The sequence below is a fragment of the Arvicola amphibius genome, chromosome 2 (assembly GCF_903992535.2).
Source record: "Arvicola amphibius chromosome 2, mArvAmp1.2, whole genome shotgun sequence".
NCBI lineage: Eukaryota > Metazoa > Chordata > Mammalia > Rodentia > Cricetidae > Arvicola > Arvicola amphibius.
The window spans coordinates 23,395,195-23,418,135 of NC_052048.2; the positions used below are offsets into that span (position 1 = coordinate 23,395,195).

Here is a 22,941-nt window from a genome sequence, read left to right on the forward strand (position 1 = left end):
GTGGTGCTATTAGGGAGGTGTGGCTTTGCTGGAGTAAGTATGGCCTTGTTGGAGGACGTATGTCACTGTGGAGGCGGGCTTTGAGATCTCATATATGCTCAAGGCACACCTAGTGTATCAGTTCACTTCCTGTTGCCTGCAAGATGTAGAACCCTCAGCTCCTCCTCCAGCACCATGTCTACCTACATGCCACCATGTCCCACCATGATAATAATGGACTAAACCTCTGAAACTGTAAGCCACCCCAATTAAATGTCTTTCCTCTATAAGAATTGCTGTGGTCATGATGCCTCTTCACGGCAATAGAAACTCCAAGAAAGACAATCCCCTTCTCCTAAGAGTGTCTAATGACAAACAAGAAAGAATTGGAAGCATTGCTGGTCTCAGACTTGAAGGGGACAGTGGGAAGAAGGGGGTGCATGCTACATCCTCAGACTGGGCCTCTGATGCGGGGGTGGGGGTGGGATTAGCACAGGTGACAAAAGTATGACCTCTCAATAGCTACCATTCACTCCCTCACTTGATCTGTCATTCATTCAACAAACATTTACAGAGCAGTCCACTCCCTGGACTTCTTGCTCCCTACTAGAAAACAAAGATTGGCTGTGCTATGGTTTTAATGTGTTCCCTTCCCTGTCCAGTTCATGTGCAATTATAATAGGATCTTTGAGAAGCAATTTGACCACAGGTCTCTGCCATTGTGGATGTGTTATTATCATTATAGAACGAGGTTCATTGTTAGGAGTGTGATTTTATTTAAAAAAGCATTTGTCCTCTCTTGTTCTATATTCTCCTGTGCTTTCTTGACCTTCTGCCTCCCACAGTGGGCTGACACAGCAAGGAGGGTCTCATGAGTGGCTTGGACTTCTGAGACTCCAGAACCATGAGTCAAATACATCTTATTGTTTATAAATTACCCAGCCTGTGACATTCTATTATAGTCACACATTTTATTATAGGATAAACAGATCGCTATCTACTTTTGAAGAGCTCCGAGGAAGCATGGAGGAAGAGGGACACATAAACACCCTTCACAGTGTCACAGAGTTGTTCTGACACTGGTGGCAGTGTTAACGCGCTGCTGTGGAACACTGGGCTCTGTCTTAGGGAGGGTTTCTATTGCTGCTGTGAAACTCCATGACCTAAAAGCAAGTTAGCGGGGAAAGGGTTTATCAGGCTTACACTTCCAGATCATAGTCCATCATTGAAGGAAGTCAGAACAGGAACTCAAGCAGCTGGAACCTAGAGGCCGGAGCTGATGAAGAGGCCATGCATGAGTGCTGCTTACTGGCTTGCTTCCCCTGACTTGCTCAGTCTGCTTTCTTATAGAATCCAGGACCAGCAGCCCAGGGATGGCACCACCCACCGTGGGCTGCACCCTCCCCCATTGATCACTAATTGAGAAAATGCCTTACAGCTGGACCTCATGGAGGCATTTCCTCAACCGAGGCTCCTTCCTCAATGATGGCTCTAACTTGCGTCAAGTTAACACACAAAATCAGCCTATACAGGCAGGAACAGCTAGCTTCCCCAGCGCCCCCGGAAAGTACCACACAATTGGTAATCACTGTGTTTGGCTTGAAGACCACGCAGAAGAGATGCGGATGAGGCTGAGACTTAAGCTCTTTTCTGCCTGAATGACTGAAATTCACAAGCTACCTCAAAAACAAAGGCAGAAAATTAAACTCAACTCCATTCTGTATGGGGTTTACACAACGGACCAGGCTCCATTCGGAAACTTCAAAAAGCCCAGACCAGAAGGGACAGGCGTATCGTATCAATTTAAATATTAAGAGTTTGCCACATGAAATATCAGTGCAACACCCAGATAGATCTCTAAGGTCCACTCGGCTCTGAATGTCTTTCTTTGTCCCTGAAGGAGACTCAGTTACCACTCCTCTCCTCGCTCCCCAGCACTGCAACCAAACGAGAGAGAAATGAGCTGTTGAGATCAACTGATTTACTTCTGAGAGCCACCTGGTGATTTCCAGTGGTTTCTGGTGAATACACACATAGAGTGATCTGTTCACTCTTATACACACACACGCACACGACTAGAGAGTGTGGAGGGCAGCCATACAACTGATTACCCCGCCTTCCCTCTACCGCATCTATCACTATGGCAAAGCAACTGAGAGACAAAGGCCAGGAAATCAGGAGAGGCCTGAACAGCGCTTCCAAAACATTACAACGAGGACCCTTGTGTGTTTTATTCCTTTTTCTCCAGAAGGCTGCGGAAAAGTCAACAAAATGAAAATAAAATTAGATTTGAAAATACAATAAAGTTTATGGAAATTTTATTGAAAAGGAAATAACAACAGGGAAAACACAGCTATGCCTACTCCGGGGACCTATAACATGGCTACGACAGGTCGACAAAGCTCCCTTCTGAGTTCCCTGGTTGTACGAGGAGAAATAGAAAAGCAGACTACTTCCCAATGGGTCTTAAACAAGGAGGATCTTGCACCTGCTCAGTCCCTCATCACCCATTCCTCTCTCCAGCACTGGCCAGGCACCTTCTGTGTGGCAGTCGCAGTAACAGAAGTGGTAAGGAATATAGCATCCAGGTACGGCGCCTGTTTCTAAGTCCCAATGGGAGGAGGGAGAGCTACAGGGTGCAGACAAAGTCAAGCAATGTCTGCCTCGGAAGTAAGAGGAGACAAATGGCCTGGGACTCACCCTCTTTCCCAGAAGCCCTGGAACGGGGCCCTCTGTGCTGCCTGGACTGTGGTTAAGTGCCATTTAGAGAAGGGGGCAGGTACCCAATTATCCAGCGGGATGACTCAGTTCCTATAAACAGGATGACTCCGGGGAAAGGAATTTCCCGGGGCTTTCAGCCACTGTCTTGGAGCACACACTCCGAGTTTTGTTCCACCAACTTTGTGCCTTGTTGTGTGTCGGGGAGGGGGGCAGGAAGCGAGAGGAAGAAGACCCACCCTGAATGGGATTGCATCTTCCCACCAATGTAAGCGGCTCTGTCCCCAGTCCTAGCACCAGCTTTCCACATTTGTTGCATGTGCATGGCTCGTGGTGTCAGGAGCATGTGGCAGAGGTTACTCATGTCCCGTCACAGCCGACCCAGAAGCAGAGAATGAAGTTGGAACCAGAGTCCTGGATATAACCTTCAGCAACTCCCTCTGGTGCCTTACTTCTGAGAGCTAAGCCCGTGTTCCAAAATGTACCACGGCCTCCCAAAACAGCACCCCTAGATAGGGGCTTGACGTTCAAAACCTGAGGGTGTGGGAGTACGGTCCAGATTCAAACCACAACTGCCAGGGCATCTGGTCCCGATCACAGCGCATCATTGGATAAGGAGATTCTGCACCTCTGGCTGGGACGGGCCAGCCCAACTGAGTCTGCACAGCAAGGGGACTCCATGGAAGGTGATGTCTATGGTTTCTGAGTACCATTTGCTTTCATTCACCATCTTTCTCCTTCAGCAGCAAACGCTCATGGAGTGTCTACCATGCCTATTCTATCCCCGAGAAGCTCCCCCCACCAATGAGAGGATATTTTGAACATAGGCCTTGTCTTCGGGTGGGAAAGGCTCACAGTGCTATCACTGATTTATCAAGATAAAATGACAATGAAATTTTATCAAGAATTTCGTCTGGACCTTGTCACTAAGTATCATTACAGGATTAAATTTGGGGCTACAGCCCCCTCCCGCCCCCGTGCTGCCAAGTTCTGCTCTATAGGGTAAGTCTAATAGCTAGCGACAAGTGTTCGGAGAACTTGCCCTGCAGCTCTTATAATAGCAGAGGAATTTCTCCTCCTTGGGTCCTTAGGGAAAGTCCATAGCTGGGCTGTGAGAGGCCTGTTGCAAAAGAGCTTTGAAGCCTCCTCCCGGGGTTGGGGACCCTGATGATTAACGCTGTGGCCTGCTCCTGGGTCAGCTTTCTTTCTACCCCCACCCCAGAGTTGGGGGAGGGGGAGTTACCCTTGAAGTAGTAAGCTCTTCAGGAAGAGGGTTTGATATTGGAGATTCCCTTGAAAGCGTGCTGCTCCCCTCCCTCACAGGTTTTTCCAGTAATCCCTCACTCTCAGGTTTCCCTTTGTCTGGAACCAGCCCATCCCCACATCCACCGCTGCCCCCAGGAAGCTCCCTCCTCCTCAGAAGGACTTCCAGCCTTCCCACTCCAGCTTCCCCTTCACCTCAGGCCCCTCCCCCAGATCTGTGTCTGCCCCCCCTCCTCAGGCTTCCAGCTCAATTTAGAAAAATGTAAATATAATACATCTCTCCCTGCTGCCGCCCCCCACTGATGACCTGCCCTGCCATTACAACAGACAGGCTGCAGTGGGCTCAGCACACTTCCTGTCTGCATGGGTGGTCCTGGGGAGCTCGGGAAGGAAGCTGACAGCTGAGAGCAAGGCCCAGGATCACTATGTCAGGCACACCAGTGGGAGTGGGCAGCTTTGGTTTCAGGGCTCTCATTTTTGTGCAAAGTCCAAGACAAGTGGCCTTCTGGAAATGGGGAGGTCTAGCCAGTGGAGAAGAAAGGAAGAAAGCTCACTCCCCTCTGTCCCTCCGCTTCTCTACCATGCCTCATCAAAACCTCTTGTAGAATGGTAGGAGAGAGGACTCTAGGCTCCGTTCCACCAGTGAATCGTTTGGGCGCAGTGAATCGTTGGGGCGACCGTCAGTTTCTTGGGTTTGAGCTGCACCATTTATCAGTTATATACAAAGGAAGACACCAGCAGCAGAAAGGAACCTTGTTTTAGTTTGAAACTATGGGACTTCAGATACTCCCTCACATAATAATGAGAAGCAGCACTGGCTTCTGCTGGTGAATCCAGAAACTTCGCTTGCTGTCTCTCGGCGTCACATGACAATCTTAGAAAGCAAGAGCACACTGACTGGGTTTTATCTTCTTCCCAAAATGTTAGTTATGCGCCAGTCTCTTTTGACACATGGTACCACCAGCTTTGACCAGAGATGACAGGTGGGTTGTGTCGCATCTGGGGACATGCATCCTCTGGTTTAACTCCCCTTATTGTGAAGGAAGTAAGGCCCAGAGAGATGGCAGGCCCCAGGCTCAAGGTAGAGTTAGACCCTCACCCCAGACACATAACACTCCAGGAATGCACAAAGGAAGGAGGCGGCTCGCTGGACCTTATATTGATCAGGGAAAGATGTAAGAGGCCAGTCTTTGCTTCAGGGACAAGGGTGAGGGGAAATCATAGGGGAAAGAACAGCGGTGACTCTGTCACCAGGTGAGTGAGCCATCCGGAGGAATGGCAGGACTGATGACTCCCTAGGAAGTTGAGTTGTGTGCTCACTTTGGCCTTCTAGTTGTTTCCCAGAGCTGCCATGTAGGAGCGCATGGATGGGCTCATGTTACACCTTCTCTTATTTCCCTGCCTTACTTTGGGAAGGAGGGAATAATAGCCTGGAGTGGGGGAGGGGAGCAGGCAGAAGTGAAGGGCAGAGGGGGGCATGAAAGGAGGAAGAGAAGGGGCAGAAAGGGAGAAACAAGAATTATACAGTCTTGATAATCCACCCACTGGATTATCCGCTCATAAATGCTTGAGGATTGACCTGCAGAGAGGTGCCTGCAGCCTAGAGGAGGAGACACAAACGGATACCCTCATTTACACAGAGATTCCTTTACGGGGTTGTCTAGAAATTATCAGTACTCAGGCTGTGAAAGGCACTGGGCAACGCTCTGTTAAACGGACAAGGCTTGTTCTTGTGAAGGTTTGTGAATGTCTTACCATTGGGAACCTCTAGTTTAGGAAGCAATGTCTCTGAAATCCTGCAGAGTAAGGACCTAAAATATGAAGGGAGAGGACCCTTCATGGAGCCAGAAACATAAAACTGGCTTTGCATGTATGAGTGAAAAGACTTGGAGAATTCCAGAGCAAAAGGAACATGCAAAGTTGGCCAGGGAAAGGAATAAGAGTAACAGCATCAAAGAACAAAAACAACCGACCATGGCAAGCCAAGAGAGTGGAGGCTGTAGGAGAAAAGGCCCCAACCATAGGAGGCCAAGATGATGCACAGTAGTGGTGGCCTCAGAAGAGGTCTACTTCAGAGGGAAAGGCAATGCAGACACCATAAATACAGCAGGTCAGAGAGGGCAGGCATGCACAAAAGTGAGCGTTCTCATCTGGAGACCCAGAAGCCACAGACACTAAAGAATGATGAGGTAGAGGACTGAAGTCCCCAGGGAACTAGCTTAAAAACGCTTCTTCTGGCATTCCCTTGGGACTCTGCCCTGCCTCACAGGAAATCCCCAAACACGTGTGGAGTGGTAATGGGAGACGAGCCACATGAGTTGGGTCAAGCAGGTGGTTCCTATACACAAGGATGCTTGATGACTGGGCAATGGTTTATGAGAGAAAGGCAAGAGGAGAGAGGCTAATCATCCTGGTAAGGAGCTTTCCAAATGGTGCCCTGCACAGAGACTACGTTTTTTACAAACAACTTTTGATCCGATTTGAGGGTAGAGGATGACACTGCGCTCCAGTGGACACACGGATGGCACCATCTGGGCAGCACCGTACATGAGGTACCTGTCATACCACAGAACACCACACCAGAAGAAAAGCACCCACTATGCAAATGAGCCTCAAAGCTTTAACCATGCAAATGACCCCCCCTCAATCCAGCGATAGCGACTCAACTTTCTCTGCTCTGGCCTGCTGCCCCCCCCCTTGGAAGCTTATCGTTTTAATAATAAATTACCTGGGCTGGAGAAATAGCTCAGAGGTTGAGAGCACCAGCTGCTCTCCTGAGTTCATTCAGTTCCCAGCAACCACAAGGTGGTTCCTAATGATCTATAACGAGATATGGTTCCCTCTTCTGGCATGCAGGCATACATGCAGGCACAACACTGTATACACAAAAATAAATATTTAAAAAAAATAAAAATCTCTATTTCTGCTCAATCTGTGCTCACCTCTTTGCTCCAAGACACAAGAACTCTGACACCCAAATCACCAGGAGGTAAAAGATATCACCAAACCCACCTTTTGGATGGGAAAGTTAGGCCTGGCTGATGTTAAGCGTTAAGCCCAGAGCCACCTATATAGCTAGCATGCTGCTCAGTTAAGATTAGAAGCCCCACGGCTTGACTCAAGGTCATTCCCTATGTTGCATGCTAAGGTTTGGTGGAGTTCGTTCTGCAGCCCTGTTCTTGACTGTGTATAGAATAAACCTCCTTTAAGAGTGAAGAGGATAAACCGTAATAAAAAAGGGACACAATCCGGACACCGCTGCTCCTTTACTTGTACATAATTACACATGGTAATGCCTCCGAAAATATGCTCAGCAAAAAGGAAGAAAGAGGCTCGGCATACTTCCCAAGCAAGACATTTTAGTATCATTAAGTTGTTGATACAATCAATATCAAGGCCAATCTGAAAAGGCAAAGAGGTTGTCCTGGTTTCTGGCCTGATTCCTCCTGCGAGGTGTTCAATACAAGTTGAGTGCTCCACAGAATAATTAAATGTGCTCACTTGTACTTTTCCACCCGTTCTCTAGTCTTATGACCCTTGTGGCCCATTTCTTCAAGAGAAGTAAAGAGTTCAGTCACTTTAATGACCAAGCTTTTGCAATTATTCCTTTCCATCCTTGTGTGAGGTGGGAACTTGCCGAACTTCAGGATTCTCCACTCACCCCAGGTCTGTCATAGAAATCTCCCCCATCTCCAAACTATTACCACCGTTTACTTCCCGTTGTCAACAACAGATGCTTGTGACCGTGAGGCTGTTTGCCATTTGCCAACCCTCTTCCTTGGAGTGTGGTTTCTCGCTGTTATTGCCGATAAAACCAGAGGAGAAGGTACCGGTCTATCATTCAACCATATATCTAAGAGAGGAAACTGTAGCGGACACCCCTCATGCACCTTCCACCAAGTCCACCTTCAAAGTGAACTTCCCCTTGCCTCTTACAGTTATTACAATGAACTTAACTACGGTAACAAAAATTCCTCAATAATTAGCAAATACGCTCATCTAGTCATTCATCCATGCACTCATCTGTTTATGATATACACTGAGTGCCTGCTAAGCCAGGAAAGACGCTGGTCTCTGGGGGATGTAGAGATGAATGAGCCGTGGCCTGTCCCTCCTCACTGATCTTTGGAACCCAATAGGCTAGGTCTGCTGAAGCAGATCTGTGACTAATGACTCAGTAAGATCCCATTAGTGTGGGTACCAAACATAATACTAAGGGAGAGAACCACGTAGGCAACCACACTACCCAAGAGGATGGGGAACTGTCCTGGAAGGCATTGCTGAGGCAGCATTGCTTAAAGCAAAGCTAGGACTGAACCTGGAACACAGGGCTCCAGCGGTTGGGATGCAAAGTGCACAAGAGGGCTGGGAATCTCAAGCTTACCGTGCTTTGATAATTCTTCTATATCACATGACTTCGGGGTACTTCAGGAGTTTGTACATACCTCCTGTAGCTTGGTAGATGTGTTAAAAATGAGCCAATGATCAGATAATGAACTATTTTTTTTTTTTTTTGGTTTTTCGAGACAGGGTTTCCCTGTAGTTTCTAGAGCCTGTCCTGGAGCTAGCTCTTATAGACCAGGCTGGCCTCGAACTCAGAGATCTGCCTGCCTCTGCCTCCCGAGTGCTGGGATTAAAGGCGTGCGCCACCACCGCCCGGCCTGATAATGAACTATTTTTGACCAACTATCATCCTTGAGCAAATGCATCTTCATGAAACAAGATTTCATGAGGGCACAGAAAAATGTACACTGTATTAGAGCATTAGAATAGAAGATGAGATTCTACGGCCTTCTTCTCTTGGCTCATGGTCTGTGGTATCCGACACTATTAACTTGGTAGTTCCAAGTGATAGAAAGAGGCTACCAAATGTCCATGCCAGTAGAAAATCAGAGTTATTCCGACAAGGCGAGTTGAGGGCAGCTGATGTGAGTTAGAAAACACTTAACGGGAAACTCCTGCCTTCTAAGCCATACGTGCAGTGATTAGCTTTAATCAGCCTGCACTGACCCATGCTTCTGCCCCCTCAATTAAGGAAAGCAACCAGATGCTTTGCTGTTAGGCTCTTCCTCTCACCTCCCCCCCCAACCTTTGCAGGAAAGCTAGCACTACATCCAGTGCCCCTTCCCCCATCAGTGTGGGACTTTTCCTGTGTTCTTCTCTTTAATGAAGTTTGTAGATTCCCAGCCTACATTGTCACAGGGCGGCCTTCATCTTCCTGTATGGAAAAGGCGTTTTTAAATTGAAGATGTCCCTCTTTCCCTTTTAGCTTGGAAGGACAAGCATTTTATTTACAGAATTGCATGGGAGACCCGAGAGAAAAGGTCACCAGGACTGTGAAACCCTGAAGGGACAGTGAGTATCTGAGACCGCCCTGTCATTCCCTAACTCCTCCCCACAGTCCCTCCTCTGAACCTGTCACCAGGAGAAGGAAGGCTCTTACTCATTTCCATGTACTCAGGGGTCAGCCCAGTGTACGGCTCCAGGCTGTAATCCAGATCCCACTGCTCTGGGCGTTTCAAGTGGTCAGGGCCACTTTCTCCGGGTTCATTCTCATCCTTCAGCTTCCGAAAGAGTTTCTTTAGCTTCCTACAAAACAAACGCAGTCGTCACGAAAAGCCTTGGAGGATAGAATTATTTCAGCTGGAGAAAAGGAGGAAGAGATGAAGCAGGGGCGCTAAAGGCATCCCTGAACCAAACACGGAGGTCCTGTTTTAAGATAATAAAGAAACCACCCTCAGCACACTGCCAGAGAAGAAGGTTATCATCGACGTCACCCAGCTACAAAGGCTGCAGCTGACAAGAGCTCCCTGCTTGCAGGACATACTGCCCTGTGACCGTGGGTGCCTGCAGTCCAGATCTCATGCAGGTAACCCGTGCTGCCCTGATGTCAGGAGTGTGGCGCCATGTCACGGAAGTCAGAATCTTGGGTGTTAGTGGGAACCGGAGTTCCACAGGCTGGGGGCAGTGATAGAGTCACAGCTGAAGGAACAGCGACCGCTACAGACTGCACCCAGGAGGGGCCCCGGGAGCCCACTGACCGCCTTCTAATACCAGCACAAGAGGATGAGCTGGAGAGACGCCATATCTAAAAGAACTCCAGTACGGCTGGGTGGAGGGCCCTGTGAGACCGTCGTGTAGTCAGCTGTATTGTGCCTGGAGTCAAAAGCTTCTCTGCACTCTAGGCAGAGAGAGACCCGAGACTGTCAGGAAAGCGTGAGAGTTGGCCTGGTGGTGGCTATGACTGTGAGCAGGCACAGGGTCAGCAGAAAGGCCCAGAAGCTTCAGAACTTAAGGTCTGGGGATGGGGTGGGGGGACAAAGACCCTAAAAGCACAAGGAAAGAGCAGGAGGTCAAGGCCCATGATGAGACTGTAGTGCAGGAGGCAGGGCAAGGACAGGGAGGGGTTCCAAAAAGTCTTATAAATGTGGATTGGTTCAGGAAAGGGGGTGGAGTGTTTGGTAAATCTACACACAACTCCGAAGAGCAGGTCATTCCCATAAGGTTCCTCTGGATATCAGTGACCAGTAACAAAATGTATAAAGAAAGGCTCTCCAGACCCGGATTTAGAAGAAATCCTGCAAGTTGTATAGCAAACAGATGGGGCTTTGGGAAGCATCGAACTGTGATTCTGACCCTACAATTCATTCTCTTGTTAAAATAATTCCTTTGATGTTACCCCCACCCTATCCTTTGCATCTGAGCATCTGCTGGGTCGTTTTGTTAATTTTTTTTCATGTCCTCTTTTAATGACAAGTCTCAGGAAGGCTCTGGAAGCTTCTGGAAGCCTCTGAGTTTTTCCACAGCATGGACTTGCACCCAAACCATGTGATTTGTGGAGCTTTCTGCTTCAGGGACCTGGGCTGCAGGCAGTTCCATGGATGACACGGGTGTTGGCCTCACTGAGGAAAAAGTCAGAACCTAGCTCTACATGGGTCAAAGATGATGATGACACCGCCACTGTGTGCTATGTCTTTCCTGACTCCTGACAAAGTTCAAGTTTGTTCCTCAGCCTTAGGTTCCTAGTAAGACTTCACTGTGTTTGAGGAAGTGGCCCTCCTGGGATGTCTCTGAAGAGAATTAGTGTTGTGTTATGTTTATCGGTCTGCATAGAAAGGGAAAGTTCATAGGTTCTTATAAGCTATGTCCAAGAGTATATGACAGTTACTTGGGGATAGGATCTGGCACATTAGTCAGAATTATGATGGAGATAACATTGCTGCTGAGGGGTTCACCTATCTATCTGTCTTTTCTTTCCATCTCAAAGTATGTCCAGGAGAGGCTCTAATGTGTGAGAGATTTGGCACTTTCTAGGGACATACCTGTGACCCCAACAACTAGAGATTAAGGCAAGAGTATTATAAGTTCCAGGTCAGCCTGGGATGTTCATTGAGACTCTGTCTCCAAGAAAGGAAAGAGGGGAGGGGAAAGAGAGGGGACAGAGATAAAGGTGAAGAGGGAAAGGGAAAGAAGGGAAAAATAACAAGAAATATGAAAGGAGGGGAAGAGAGCCTATGTGACACATGCAGGGCCTGGGGTTCAATTCCAAAGCAGCAGAGAAACTGGAATTTCTCTTTCCACACAAAAGGAAAGAAAACACACACACACACACACACACACACACACTCACACACACATTCCATCTACCTGGTTGGTTAAAGACCCATCTGTAGTTTTGCTTTAGTGTACAATGAAGCTAAATTCAAAATGAAATTGTGCCCGGATTGTGAGGGGCATGCTATTTCAGGGGCACAACCCAGTAAGATCCAAAATCTGTTTTGCATAGGCACCTATTGGAAAGGAGAAGCAATCGCAGGTGAGGGAAACTCGACTAATGGGCACAGCAAATGAACAGCTATGTCATGCCGTGTCCTGTCATGACACTCACCACATGTGCAGCTTCCTGGGAAAAATCTCTCTGTGAGCGTCACTCTAGGTAGCAATGTGCGAAACCACCTGGCTTCTCCCTCACAAGTGTCTGTCCCAATCACATTTTTCGGTTTCTCAAAGGTAAACCTTGCCTGTCAGGTTCTTATTTAACTCCTATGGGGGAAAGCTAGGCATAGACTGTGGAGGTGAGAACTGATAAGCTCTGGCCAAAAGCCCGCAGGCTGAGGACAAAAGAGAAAGGCGGGCATTTCTGAGCCAGGACCTGCCAGTCACATTTGTGAACTCTCTCAAAAGACACAGAAGTCTGTGACACACAGTGATAATTCGGCTATTTAGAACCCCTTAAAATGGTTCTTCCTTCTTTTGGTATCCATATTTTCTAGACAGCCAAGCATTTATTCCACGCTATTTTTATTACACAACATATTGAAGGCAAATCTTTGTACATTATCTTTCTGAAGATCATGCATCGAGTATGAGACAGTCTTGATACAAAGCCAGATATGTTGGCCATTATATTTCTGCTCCACGAAAGGAATTGAATACCACTGGGTATAATTTTTAGCTCACGTGATTCCCCCCTCACTGTCAGTCTCTACTGCCACTTTTCTTTTTGACTAGGAAAGATTCCTCTTAAAACCTGCTTACTTCATGTTTCCCACCTACACCCTATATAAGGACATTGCCAGGAGTTTGGATTCTGATTTGGGTCTTACCAAGTATGATCTTGAGTGGTAAGTCAAAGATGTATTGATCATCAACATAGAGATTTCATCTGACCAAGTTCAAAACATGGCCTGTAGGATGATCAAGAATGCTGGGCATGGTGGCAGAATCGCTGGCCCACATTCTTGAAGTTGCCCATGTAATCATGACAGGTGGCCATGTGTATCCTTTAGCAGACTGGGAACTAAAATGAGAAGGCTGAAACGTAGCTCAGCAGGGTGCTGTGGGACAATGGCCATTTATCCTGTCACTTGTACTATTTTTAATAAAATGCTGATTGGCCAGTAGCCAGGCAGGAAGTATAGGTAGGGCAACAAGAATGCTGGGAAAAGAGAATCACAGTCTCCAGTTGTGTCCCAGATGCAGAGGAAGCAAGATGTGACTGCCTCACCAAATAAGGTACTGAGCCATGTGGCTAACACAGACAAGAATTATGGGTTGATATAAGTTATAAGAATTAGTTAATAATAAGAAGCCTGAGCTACTGGGCCAATCGGTTTATGATTAATGTAGGCCCCTGTGTGTTTCTTTGGGACTGAATGACTACAGGACCAGGTGGGACAGAAACCCCGGTCAACAGCAGAGTGTTTGCCTGACATGCATGGAACCCTGAGTTCAGTCCCCAGTACCCTCTAGCTGAAATAAGGAAGCATGCTTCGAATCAGTGTGGTTTACATGTGGAATATGCAGAGACCAGCTTCACGTGGCAGGAGAGAGGTTCGTGCAGTTCCAGGCTTGCGAGGCACCCACCTCACAGATGACCATAGTGACAGTACATCCATCAAGGGACATAGACAGCGAGGCTGAGGGAAGGGACTGGCATGGAGCTTCGTGACTTAGTATGCAGTTGTGATTGATTAAACTGTGGCATACTTTTAAACACATATGCAAAAAGCATAAACAAGAAAGCTAAATTTTCAGCGCAAGCCAGCATGTGTTTTTTTCATCTGTCAGGAAGCTGATGGACAGAGGACACGCCAACACACTGTCACACATATGCCTGGGCTGTTGTCGCCCTTAAATTATTGAAGGCTTCTGAATCTAGAAATAATGCGCTAAGCGGTAGATAAGACGTCCAGGGAGGGAAAGAAAGGCATCTCATGCCCATAAGCTGCCTACAGTTCTATCCACAGGAGAACAGTAAGGCCCTTGAAAGACAGGTGTCTTCTCCAGATGTTTGATTGACAGGAAGACATTTCTGGGCAGCTGTGCTGGAGAGCTTGGTTGTGTAGCTTCAAAGGGACCAGATGTGGCTTTAGCATCATCTGTATGTACTCTGGATGTTGGTCTACAACAAATGCTGTCTCTAAAACACTGTGTGCCTACAGAACAAAATACATCTGGTTCGTTAGCTTTAATTGACTACCACTGAATAACTGTTAGAAAATAGAGAGAGAATACAACTTCAAGACCCGAATTTATCAAGCTCGGTAGTCTTCCTGATAACTGGAAGCTTGCTTAAGAGGAGAGGTGGGATACAACAGTCAGGCACTGATATTCCCACCATTTTCTCCTCTAAGGAAAAGCACTTAAAAGTGCCGCACAAGGTTGTCCCAGTATGTCAGCAGTGAAATGCTTGAGTGTTCTACCTAATGAAGTGCGATGGTTGTCTTAGTGAGGGCTTCTATCTCTGTGACAAAACACCATGACCAAAAAGCAAGTCAGGGAGGAAAGGGTTTGATTCACACTTTTGGAACACTGCTGTTCATCAAAGAAAGTCAGGACAGGAACTCAAATATCACAGGAACCTTGACCCAGGAGCTGATGTAGAGGCTATGGAGGAATGCTTCTTACTGGATTGCTCATCATGGCTTGTTCAGCCTGCTTTCTTATAGAAACCATGACCACCAGGTCAGGGGTACCATTACCCACAAGGCACTGGGCCCTTTCCCATCAATCACTAATTAAGAGTATGCCCGATAGGATGGCACACAGCCTGATCTTTTTTTAAAAAAAAATACTTATTTATTATGTATACAACATTCTGCCTCCATGTATGTCTGCACACCAGAAGAGGGTGACAGATCGCGGTACAAATGGTTGTGAGCCACCATGTGGTTGCTGGGAATTGAACTCAGGACCTCTAGAAGAGCAGCCAGTGCTCTTATCCTCTGAGCCATCTCTCCAGCCGAGCACAGCCTGATCTTATGGAGGCATTTTCTCAGTTGAGGTTTCCTCTTCTCAGATGACTGTGGTTTGTGTCTAGCTCCTACAATTGGCACTTCCCTTCAAGCCCCAAAAACCTTGACTGGGGAAATGCCATCTTGGAGACTTAACTCCCCCATCTGTAATACCTCTGGGTCATGAGGTGCTGAGGTAAAAGAAGAGTGAATGTGGTGGCGCACGCCTTTAATCCCAGCACTTGGGAGGCAGAAGCAGGGAGATCTCTGTGAGTTCAAGGTCAGCCTGGTCTACAGAACTAATTCCAGACCAGCCAGGGCTACGCGTAGAAACTCTGTCTCAAGAAGGAAGAAGAAAAAGAAAAAAGAAGAAGGAGAAAGAGAAGAAAAAGAAGAGGAAGAGGAGGGGGGAGGAAGGGAAGGAGGAAGAGGAAGAGGAGGAAAAAGGAAGAATCAACATCATAACATCAACATGTGCAGTAAATATACAAATCCAGTTGTATAGAAACATGAAGCAGCCCTTCTTTTCTGGAAGTTTTTGGAAGCAGAAAGTACATGATAAAAATTCAGCATGGAGACAGACTCATAGGATCTTCAACTACCCCGTGAGGACTGTCTGACCACTGCAGGAACACGGCATCCTGCAAGAGAATGATCTGTCTTGTAAGTGTTCAAGACACCTAGCCCAGCCCGTTAGAGTTAGCCCTACTTACCTCTGGCACTCCCCAGCAATGTGACGCTGGGCTCGCTAAAAATAGCCCTGAAACTGATTCCTCTTTAAAATCACAGAGGACGAGAAAGGAGGGTTGGGCTCATCTGCTAAAACATGAGGACCAGAGTTCAATCCGCAGATCAGCATGAAAAGGCAAATGTGGTTGCTTCCACTAACAGCGCTGGGAAAGAAGAGATAGGCAGATTCCTACCACCTGCCGGCAAGCCACCCTCTCCTGTTAGGGAAGTCCGTGCCAGGTAGAGACCCTGTCTCAAAAACCAAGGCAGAGAGCCTCTGAGAAACAGGTTTCCCCTGACCTCCATATACACTCATACACATGTACACTTGCCATACAAACATACACAATATACATACATACATACATACATATATACATATACATACACACATACACACACAAACACACACACACACACATATATATATACATATATATATACATATATATATATACACGCACACACACACGCACGCACACACACACACACACACACACACACACACACACACACAAAACAAGGAAAGGAAAACCCAAGGGACCAGAAGGGAAAGACAGAGAATATACATTTTTGGACATCTCCATTGATTTTTACTTGTTTACTTATTTTGTTTGGTTCCTATTTTAGTAGCTGTCAGTAAGGTTTCATGCCCATTTAAATCTTTAAAATGTACATAAAACCCCAGGGGTAGTCCCTCTTAAGGTCTTGCATCTCATCTTTTGTCGTCAGGGTTTCTTAAATGACTCCGTCAGACTTTCCTATTCATCCTTCCCCCAGAACTGCCCTACTTACTCAACGGGAGGACAAATACATCAAAAAATTTATACACTCTGGGGCCTGGATTATCTCTCAACTCTGCCCTTCACTTCTATGTATATTTGAGTAAGTGGTTATTCACTCCGAGCTCAAACATCTGAACTTGGACTGGGAAACAAAGTGCGTTAGAAGACAGCTACTGGCTCACAGGAAGGGGAGTGACTGAGCAAGTTATGTGCAAAGGGGAAAGGCTGTGCAAACTGTGCTGAAAGCCTGGCGCTTCTCCAGAAGGGACAGCGGAATGGTCATTACGTACGGGACGCCAATCTCAAAGATATTGTTCTGGATCAGCTGCTTCCCCAGCATGATGATGCTGAGCTGGATGCACAGCTCCATGAGACAGCCTCCCGGAGCACACTGCAGGAAGGAGAGGACAGAGACAGGAGCGGTCAGACCACGTGGGCGCTAGAGAAATGAGCGACACTGTGATGGGGTAAGAACGGGGCTAAGCATGGGGCAACCCGCAAACTGCTGGCCAGGCATGAATGGCAGCGACTGTACTTGCCTCTTCCATGCGGTAGCCGTCGAAAACATAGACGTAACTTCCAGGTCTGCCCACAAACCTGAAAGAAAAACATGTAAGTAACATCAGAGGAAGCAAGGCCACTGGAACATTTGCCCTCTGCATGAAATAACTGTTTCTTAATGTCCTCTTTGAATGAACTGGCTTGGGGGTGTGTCCCAAATCACACAAGGACAGGAGTTTACACCGTTGTCTGTTAACAAATATCTGTAATACTTATGGTCCTGTTCTCAGTGCAGCCAGGTTTCTGGGCATAGCAGGAGAACCATGCAAGGGATAAGGCTGAATGCAGTGAGAGGTTGGGATGGTGTGCGAGTGTGTGTGTGTGTGTGTGTGTGTGTGTGTGTGTGTGTGTGTAAGAGAGAGACAGAGAGAGTTTTCTATGCATTTTCCGCTCTACTGGTGTCAAGGACTGAATTTGGATTGCAGTTCTTGGGTAAAAGCTTATGATCTGTCAGGAAACTGGGGGTGCCCCTGACCAAAGGTGTAGGTACTTTTCCTTCAGAAAAGAAGGCACTTGCCTTTTTACTGAAACTTTTCAAAGGAAGGCAAGCAGCTTGACTCACTCCTTTTCTGAAGAGAATGTATTTTATTGAGGGAGGAGGAGTCTGGGAAGGTGGCGGAAGTAGTGAGGCAGAAGCCAACCACAGAGCCAGGCAGGCAACCACGGGAGTCCGCTTCCTTCAAATGTAAGCCGCTTGGAACTCTACTCCCCATTCAATACAGCTGAGATTGTTTTCTATGAAGTCTTTTGCTGTTCCTGATGATAACTAAGCCCTTTCTTTTCCCTTCCCTTCCCTTTCCTTCTCTCCTTTCTTTCTTTTCCATGCTGGCGATTGAACCTAAGATTGGCATGTGCTAGGCAGGTACTGTACAGTTGGACTTCATGCCCAGTCCCCCAATATTTTTCCTGTCTCTCTTATTGTGTCATATATCACAGACTGCAGTAGTACTGTTGCCAAGACTAATTCTTCCAGGGTGCCACAAATCGAAGAGTGGGGACCGTTCTGTCTGCAATACCATGTGTATGCAATTTGCTTTGCTAATGGAATCTAGATCAGTAAAGTCTTATAGCGTCATTCAACATGTAGAAGAATGAAAATAGATCCATATGGATCAAGTCCAAATGGATCAAAGACCTCAACATAAAACCAGACACACTTAGAAGTCATAGAAGTGGGAAATACACTTGAACGCATTGGCACAGGAGACCACTTTCTAAATATAACCCCAATAGCACAGACACTGAGCAACAAGTAGTAAGTGGGACCACCTGAAACTGAAAAGCTTCTGTAAGCAAAGGACAGAGTCAACAGACAAAACAGAGTGGGAAAACATCTTCACTAACCCCACATTGGACAGATCTCCAAAATATGCAAAGAGCTCAAGAAATTGGTCACCAAAAGAACAAATAATCCAGTAAAAAATAGGGTATAGATCTAAACAGAGAACTCCCAACAGATGAATCTAAAATAGCCAAAAGACAAAGAGATGCTCAACATCCTTGGTCATCGGAGAAATGCAAATCAAAACAACTCTGAGATTCCATCTTACACCTATAAGAATGACCAAGATCAAAAACACTGATGACAGTTTATGCTGGAGAAGATGTAGGGTACGAGGAACACTCTTCCATTGCTGGTGGGAGTGCAAGCTGGTACAGCTCCTTTGGATGTCAGTATGGTAATTTCTTAGAAAATCAGGAAACAACCTTCCTCAAGACCCAGTAATACCACTTTTGGGTATATACCCAAAGAATGCTCAATTGTACCACTAGGAAATGTGCTCAACTATGTTCATAGCAGCATTGTTTGTCATAGACAGAACCTGGAAACAACCTAAATGCCCCTTAATCAAAGAATGGGTAAAGGAGATGTGGTACATTTACACAATGGAGTACTACACAGCAGAAAAAGCAATGACATCTTGAAATTTGTGGGCAAATGAATGGATCTAGAAAACATCACATCGAGTGAAGGAAACCCAGGCCCAGAAATCTCATAAGTGGCTTTTAGATATAAAACAAAGAAAAACCAGCCTACAATTCACAATCCCAAAGAACCTAAACAACAAAGAAGACCCTAAGAGAGACATACATGAATCTAATCTACATGAGAAGTAGAAAAAGACAAGATCTCCTTAGTAGATTGAGAGAGTAGGGATCATGAGAGAGGGTAGAAGGGGGAGGGAGAAAAGAAGGGGAGTGAAGAAAAATATATAGCTCAATAAAAATAATAAAAGTGTTGATTTTCTTTAAAAAGTATAGATTCATCAATTTGGGCAGTATCTTTGCTACTATAATTTCTTTCAAGCTAAATGTCTTAGATGTCTACAAAGAACATTTACACAGGGATAATGAATGTTCTTTGTGGTACTGTATAAGCTTTGGGCTCCAAAGAAACCAACCTGATGTAGTTGTTGCAAGTCTGATAGGAAATTTCCTTGCAAGTAGCCAAGCAGCCTGACCTGCCACACACACACACACACACACACACACACACACACACATGTGTTTCTTAGAAGCAAATTTACAAATCTATTGCATAATAGAGAGTTCTAACTGGTGTATATAGGAGCACTTGTGACCCTAGCCCTAGGGAGGCTGAGGCCAGCAGACCACCCAGTGAAGTCTAGCCTGAGCTACACAATGAGTTTGAGGATAGCCTAGGCTTCACAGTGAGAGTCTGTTTCAGAAAAATAAATGAACATCAAACAGAAAGAAGCCTTGCCCTTTGTCCTTAGTTCTTGGGAGGAGCCCCTAAATTCTTGGAATTTCCATGGTCATGGGACATCTTTATTATTATATTATCTTTATTATTCATTATGGTCTCTTGGGACTATTGTCTAAATTTAAGCTAGTGTGGAGGGGAGTGTGGAGGGGTGTGTGGCTCATGCCTTTAATCTCAACAGTCAGAGGCAGAGGCAGGTGAATAGTTTGAGGCTATCTTGGTCTTCACAGAAAGTTCCAGGACAGGACAGCCAGAGCTGCTGTTACACAGAGAAACCATGTCTTTAGAAACATTTATATACATATGTGTGTGTGTGTGTGTGTGTGTGTGTGTCTGTGTGTCTCTCTGTCTATCTGTCTGTCTGTCTGTGCACTAGTGGGATTACTCAGAATGAGGCGATTTCAGGGACCAACCATACAGCTGGGACTTTGAGCCATTGGACAGCAATCTGCCCTTGGTGTGGAAAGAAGACAAGAGTCTGAGTTCAATCCAATGGCATAATCACATGACTGAATAAAGTATGCCTAAGTCAAGAGATCTTGGGTGAGCTTGGTGTCAGCACATGGATGTTCCAGGAGGGTAGTGGGTCCCCAGGACATGACTGCTCCAGGATTAGGACCCTCTGCGACATCAGCCTGTGCGCTGTTACTGTTAGCTGTTTTGGGTTACTCCTGCTTTGCTACAATAAGACTGCACATTCTTGGATTTTGTGAGTTACTCTAGTGAATTATAGAATTCGAGGAGGCGGTGGGAACGCTGGAATTCTTCACCAGAGGGTAAGAACTGCAAATGTCCTGAGTACCCAGAGCTTGTGACTGCATATGCAGGGAGGCAGTCAGTGAAGGAGAGGGCCCTTCACCTGTGACGCCTGCATCAACTCCAGGCAGGCAGCACCAAACTTCCCTGTGCAGCCGCGGAGCCTCTGGCTAAACATGCAGTCCTCTCTGTTTTGGTCTCCAAGGAAATGCCTCCTAGGAGGCTCCCTTTGGGGTCTTGGCTCAAATTCTTGTGGAACTGCCATAGACATTTGAGTCTGAGGATGCTAATTCACTTCTTCGTCAACAGTCAGTTGGGCAATAGTTCATCCCAGCCAGGAGGGAAGCAGGGTGAGGATGGAAGCTGACAACAGGGACAGATTGACTCTACTTGTCCTCATCATGGAGTCAGTAGTGAATTGGGCAAATTGCTTTTGGTGCCCCGTCATACTCACCTCCCCTTGAAAAAAGCCACATAGAAGATGGGGGAATAGGCATTGACAAACTTCAGCAAGAAGGCTTTGAGGATTAAGCGCTCTTCAAAAGTCTGCTCGGTTTTCGGAACCTCTGCAAGGGAAGGACAAAGGGGATGAGACTGAGATGAGAGGACTTTTCTTGTCCTTTAATCGTGTGTGTGTGTGTGTGTGTGTGTGTGTGTGTTTGCGCGTGCACGCGCGATGCAGGTACCCTCTGAGGGCAGAAGAGGACACCATATCCCTTGGAGTGGGAGTAACAGGAGGTTGTAAACCACATGGCATGGGCACTGGAAAGCAAACTCCAGTTCTCTGATGAGCCCTCTCTGTAGCCCAGAGGTGAGAGTTTTGACCTTGACAGGAGTCACTGTCTCCCAAGTCACAACTGGAGCACAATCCAGGTGATCCGCCTCTCTGGCACATGAGAGCTGGACAATCATCTGGGGGACACCCAGCAGCCTGCTGGATAACCTGAGGTTACATGGGGTAAAAGGTGCATACGATCTTTGTCTCACAATTTCGGCTGCCCTCCTCCTGACCTTCTAAGCAGTGAAGTCATTCTGAACCCCACAAAGAAGAATTTGAGCAGAAAGAAGTTGAGGTCCCCACCCTTAGTTGGTCCAGTGGAAATCACCCAGCCTTTATGTATATAATCTCCATAAAATTTTACTCAAAGGAAAGCTTCAGGCCAAAAAGGGCTTAGAGTTGATTTGGCTTCTGAATTGGTTTCTTTATCTCCTCCTTAATTTTTGCCAGAAAGGCATTTATCTGTTAGATCTAGGGAAGGCTGGGACACCTCCCTTCCTCATTGTCCACTCAAGAAAGGTCACTGAAGATGGCAAGGAGAAAAACATGGCTGAATTTAGGTCTCAAACCCATATGTCACAGCCCCAGGACATGTATCCTGTCATGTCTCAGCAGAGAAGCTGGTCAACATCTTTAGTAGAGCCCTGAGGAGACTCAGCAAAAACTCCTCTGGTGCCTTCAGAGACTGAAGATGCTGGCAGACTCCCATGAGAAGCGTGTGGTATGGTTTGGTGGAGACGCCACAGACTGACAAATGGGTAACTTGGTGAAAGAGGGCATGGAGTGGGTGATCCATGTGTGTTGATGAACTAGTTAGAGTACAGAACAACGAGAAACTATGTCTTACCATTCTGGAGGCCTGAAAGGCAAGAGCAAGCAAGACTTGCTTCCTTTCCCCTACCCTCTCCGCATCTACAAGGCCTTGCATGCTTCAGTACTCCATCTTAATCTTCCCCCGGAAGGGCCTGGTTTCTGCTCCACAGAACACACCTCATTTCTGTTTCAGTTGAGTAGGAGAGCTAGTCATTTCCTGGGGCCTCTTTTATACGTTTACTTATAAAGGCATTGCTTTAGGACCTAAATCATCTCTTCTCAAATGTCCCATATCCTAACACTGTCACCTTGGTGATTACAATTTGTACTGGATGGTCTTTTGTCAACTTGACACAAGTTAAAGTCATCTGAGAGGAAGGAACTGCAATTAGGAAAATTCCTCCGTAAGATCGGGAAGAAGGCAGGATTTTCTTAATTAGTGATTGATGTGGAGGGTCCAGCCCATTGTATGTGGTCCCCTCCCTGGACTGGTGGTCCTGGGGTCTACAAGAAAGCAGGCTGAACAGGCCATGATAAGCAAGCCAGTAAGCAGCACCCCTCTGATGGCCTCTGCTTCGGCTCCCGTCTCCAGGATCCTGGACTACTTGAGTTTCTGTTCTGACTTCCTTTGGTGATAATCTGCGATGTGGAAGTCTAATAAACCCTTTCCTTCCCAACTTGCTTTTTGGTCATGGTTGTTTCAGTGATGCAACGGAAACCCTAATCAAGACAGAATTTCAGTAGATGAATTTGGAGTGTGTGTGGAGTGGGCCCAAATATTAGAATTATAACACATGGCCATACTCTTCAGGGTCAAGACTAACCTTGCATCATGTAGAATTGTAAGTATGAAAGTATTCTGAGCTTAAAGCACAGGGCCAGGACCACACACAGAATACATACAATCTGTGTATATACAGGCTGCATAGGAAGAGTTGAACTGAGACCCTGCTCTCTCCTCTAGTGTGCCCTTTGCTGACCTCCTCAAGTACAAGTCCTTGCATTCTTCCACACACAGGCTAAATCTCCTCCCAGAAGTTTTTCCAGATGTCTTGAGCTGGTGCCATTTCCCCCCTGTTTTCTTATATGGACTTGAAA

General features: G+C 46.6%; 1 protein-coding gene across 2 annotated transcripts in view; it reads right to left on the reverse strand.

The window, feature by feature from the left end:
- Window positions 1–22,941, reverse strand: part of Ano2 (anoctamin 2) — a 330,046-nt gene that overhangs the window by 26,597 nt on the left and 280,508 nt on the right. For both annotated transcript variants that reach the window (XM_038319710.1, XM_038319711.1), the window contains 4 exons: window positions 20,707–20,818; window positions 16,750–16,807; window positions 16,501–16,601; window positions 9,404–9,549 (listed from right to left, as the gene is read on the reverse strand). In XM_038319710.1, coding sequence (XP_038175638.1) covers window positions 9,404–9,549; window positions 16,501–16,601; window positions 16,750–16,807; window positions 20,707–20,818 — 417 coding nt within the window. The remainder of the gene's footprint in view (window positions 1–9,403; window positions 9,550–16,500; window positions 16,602–16,749; window positions 16,808–20,706; window positions 20,819–22,941) is intronic.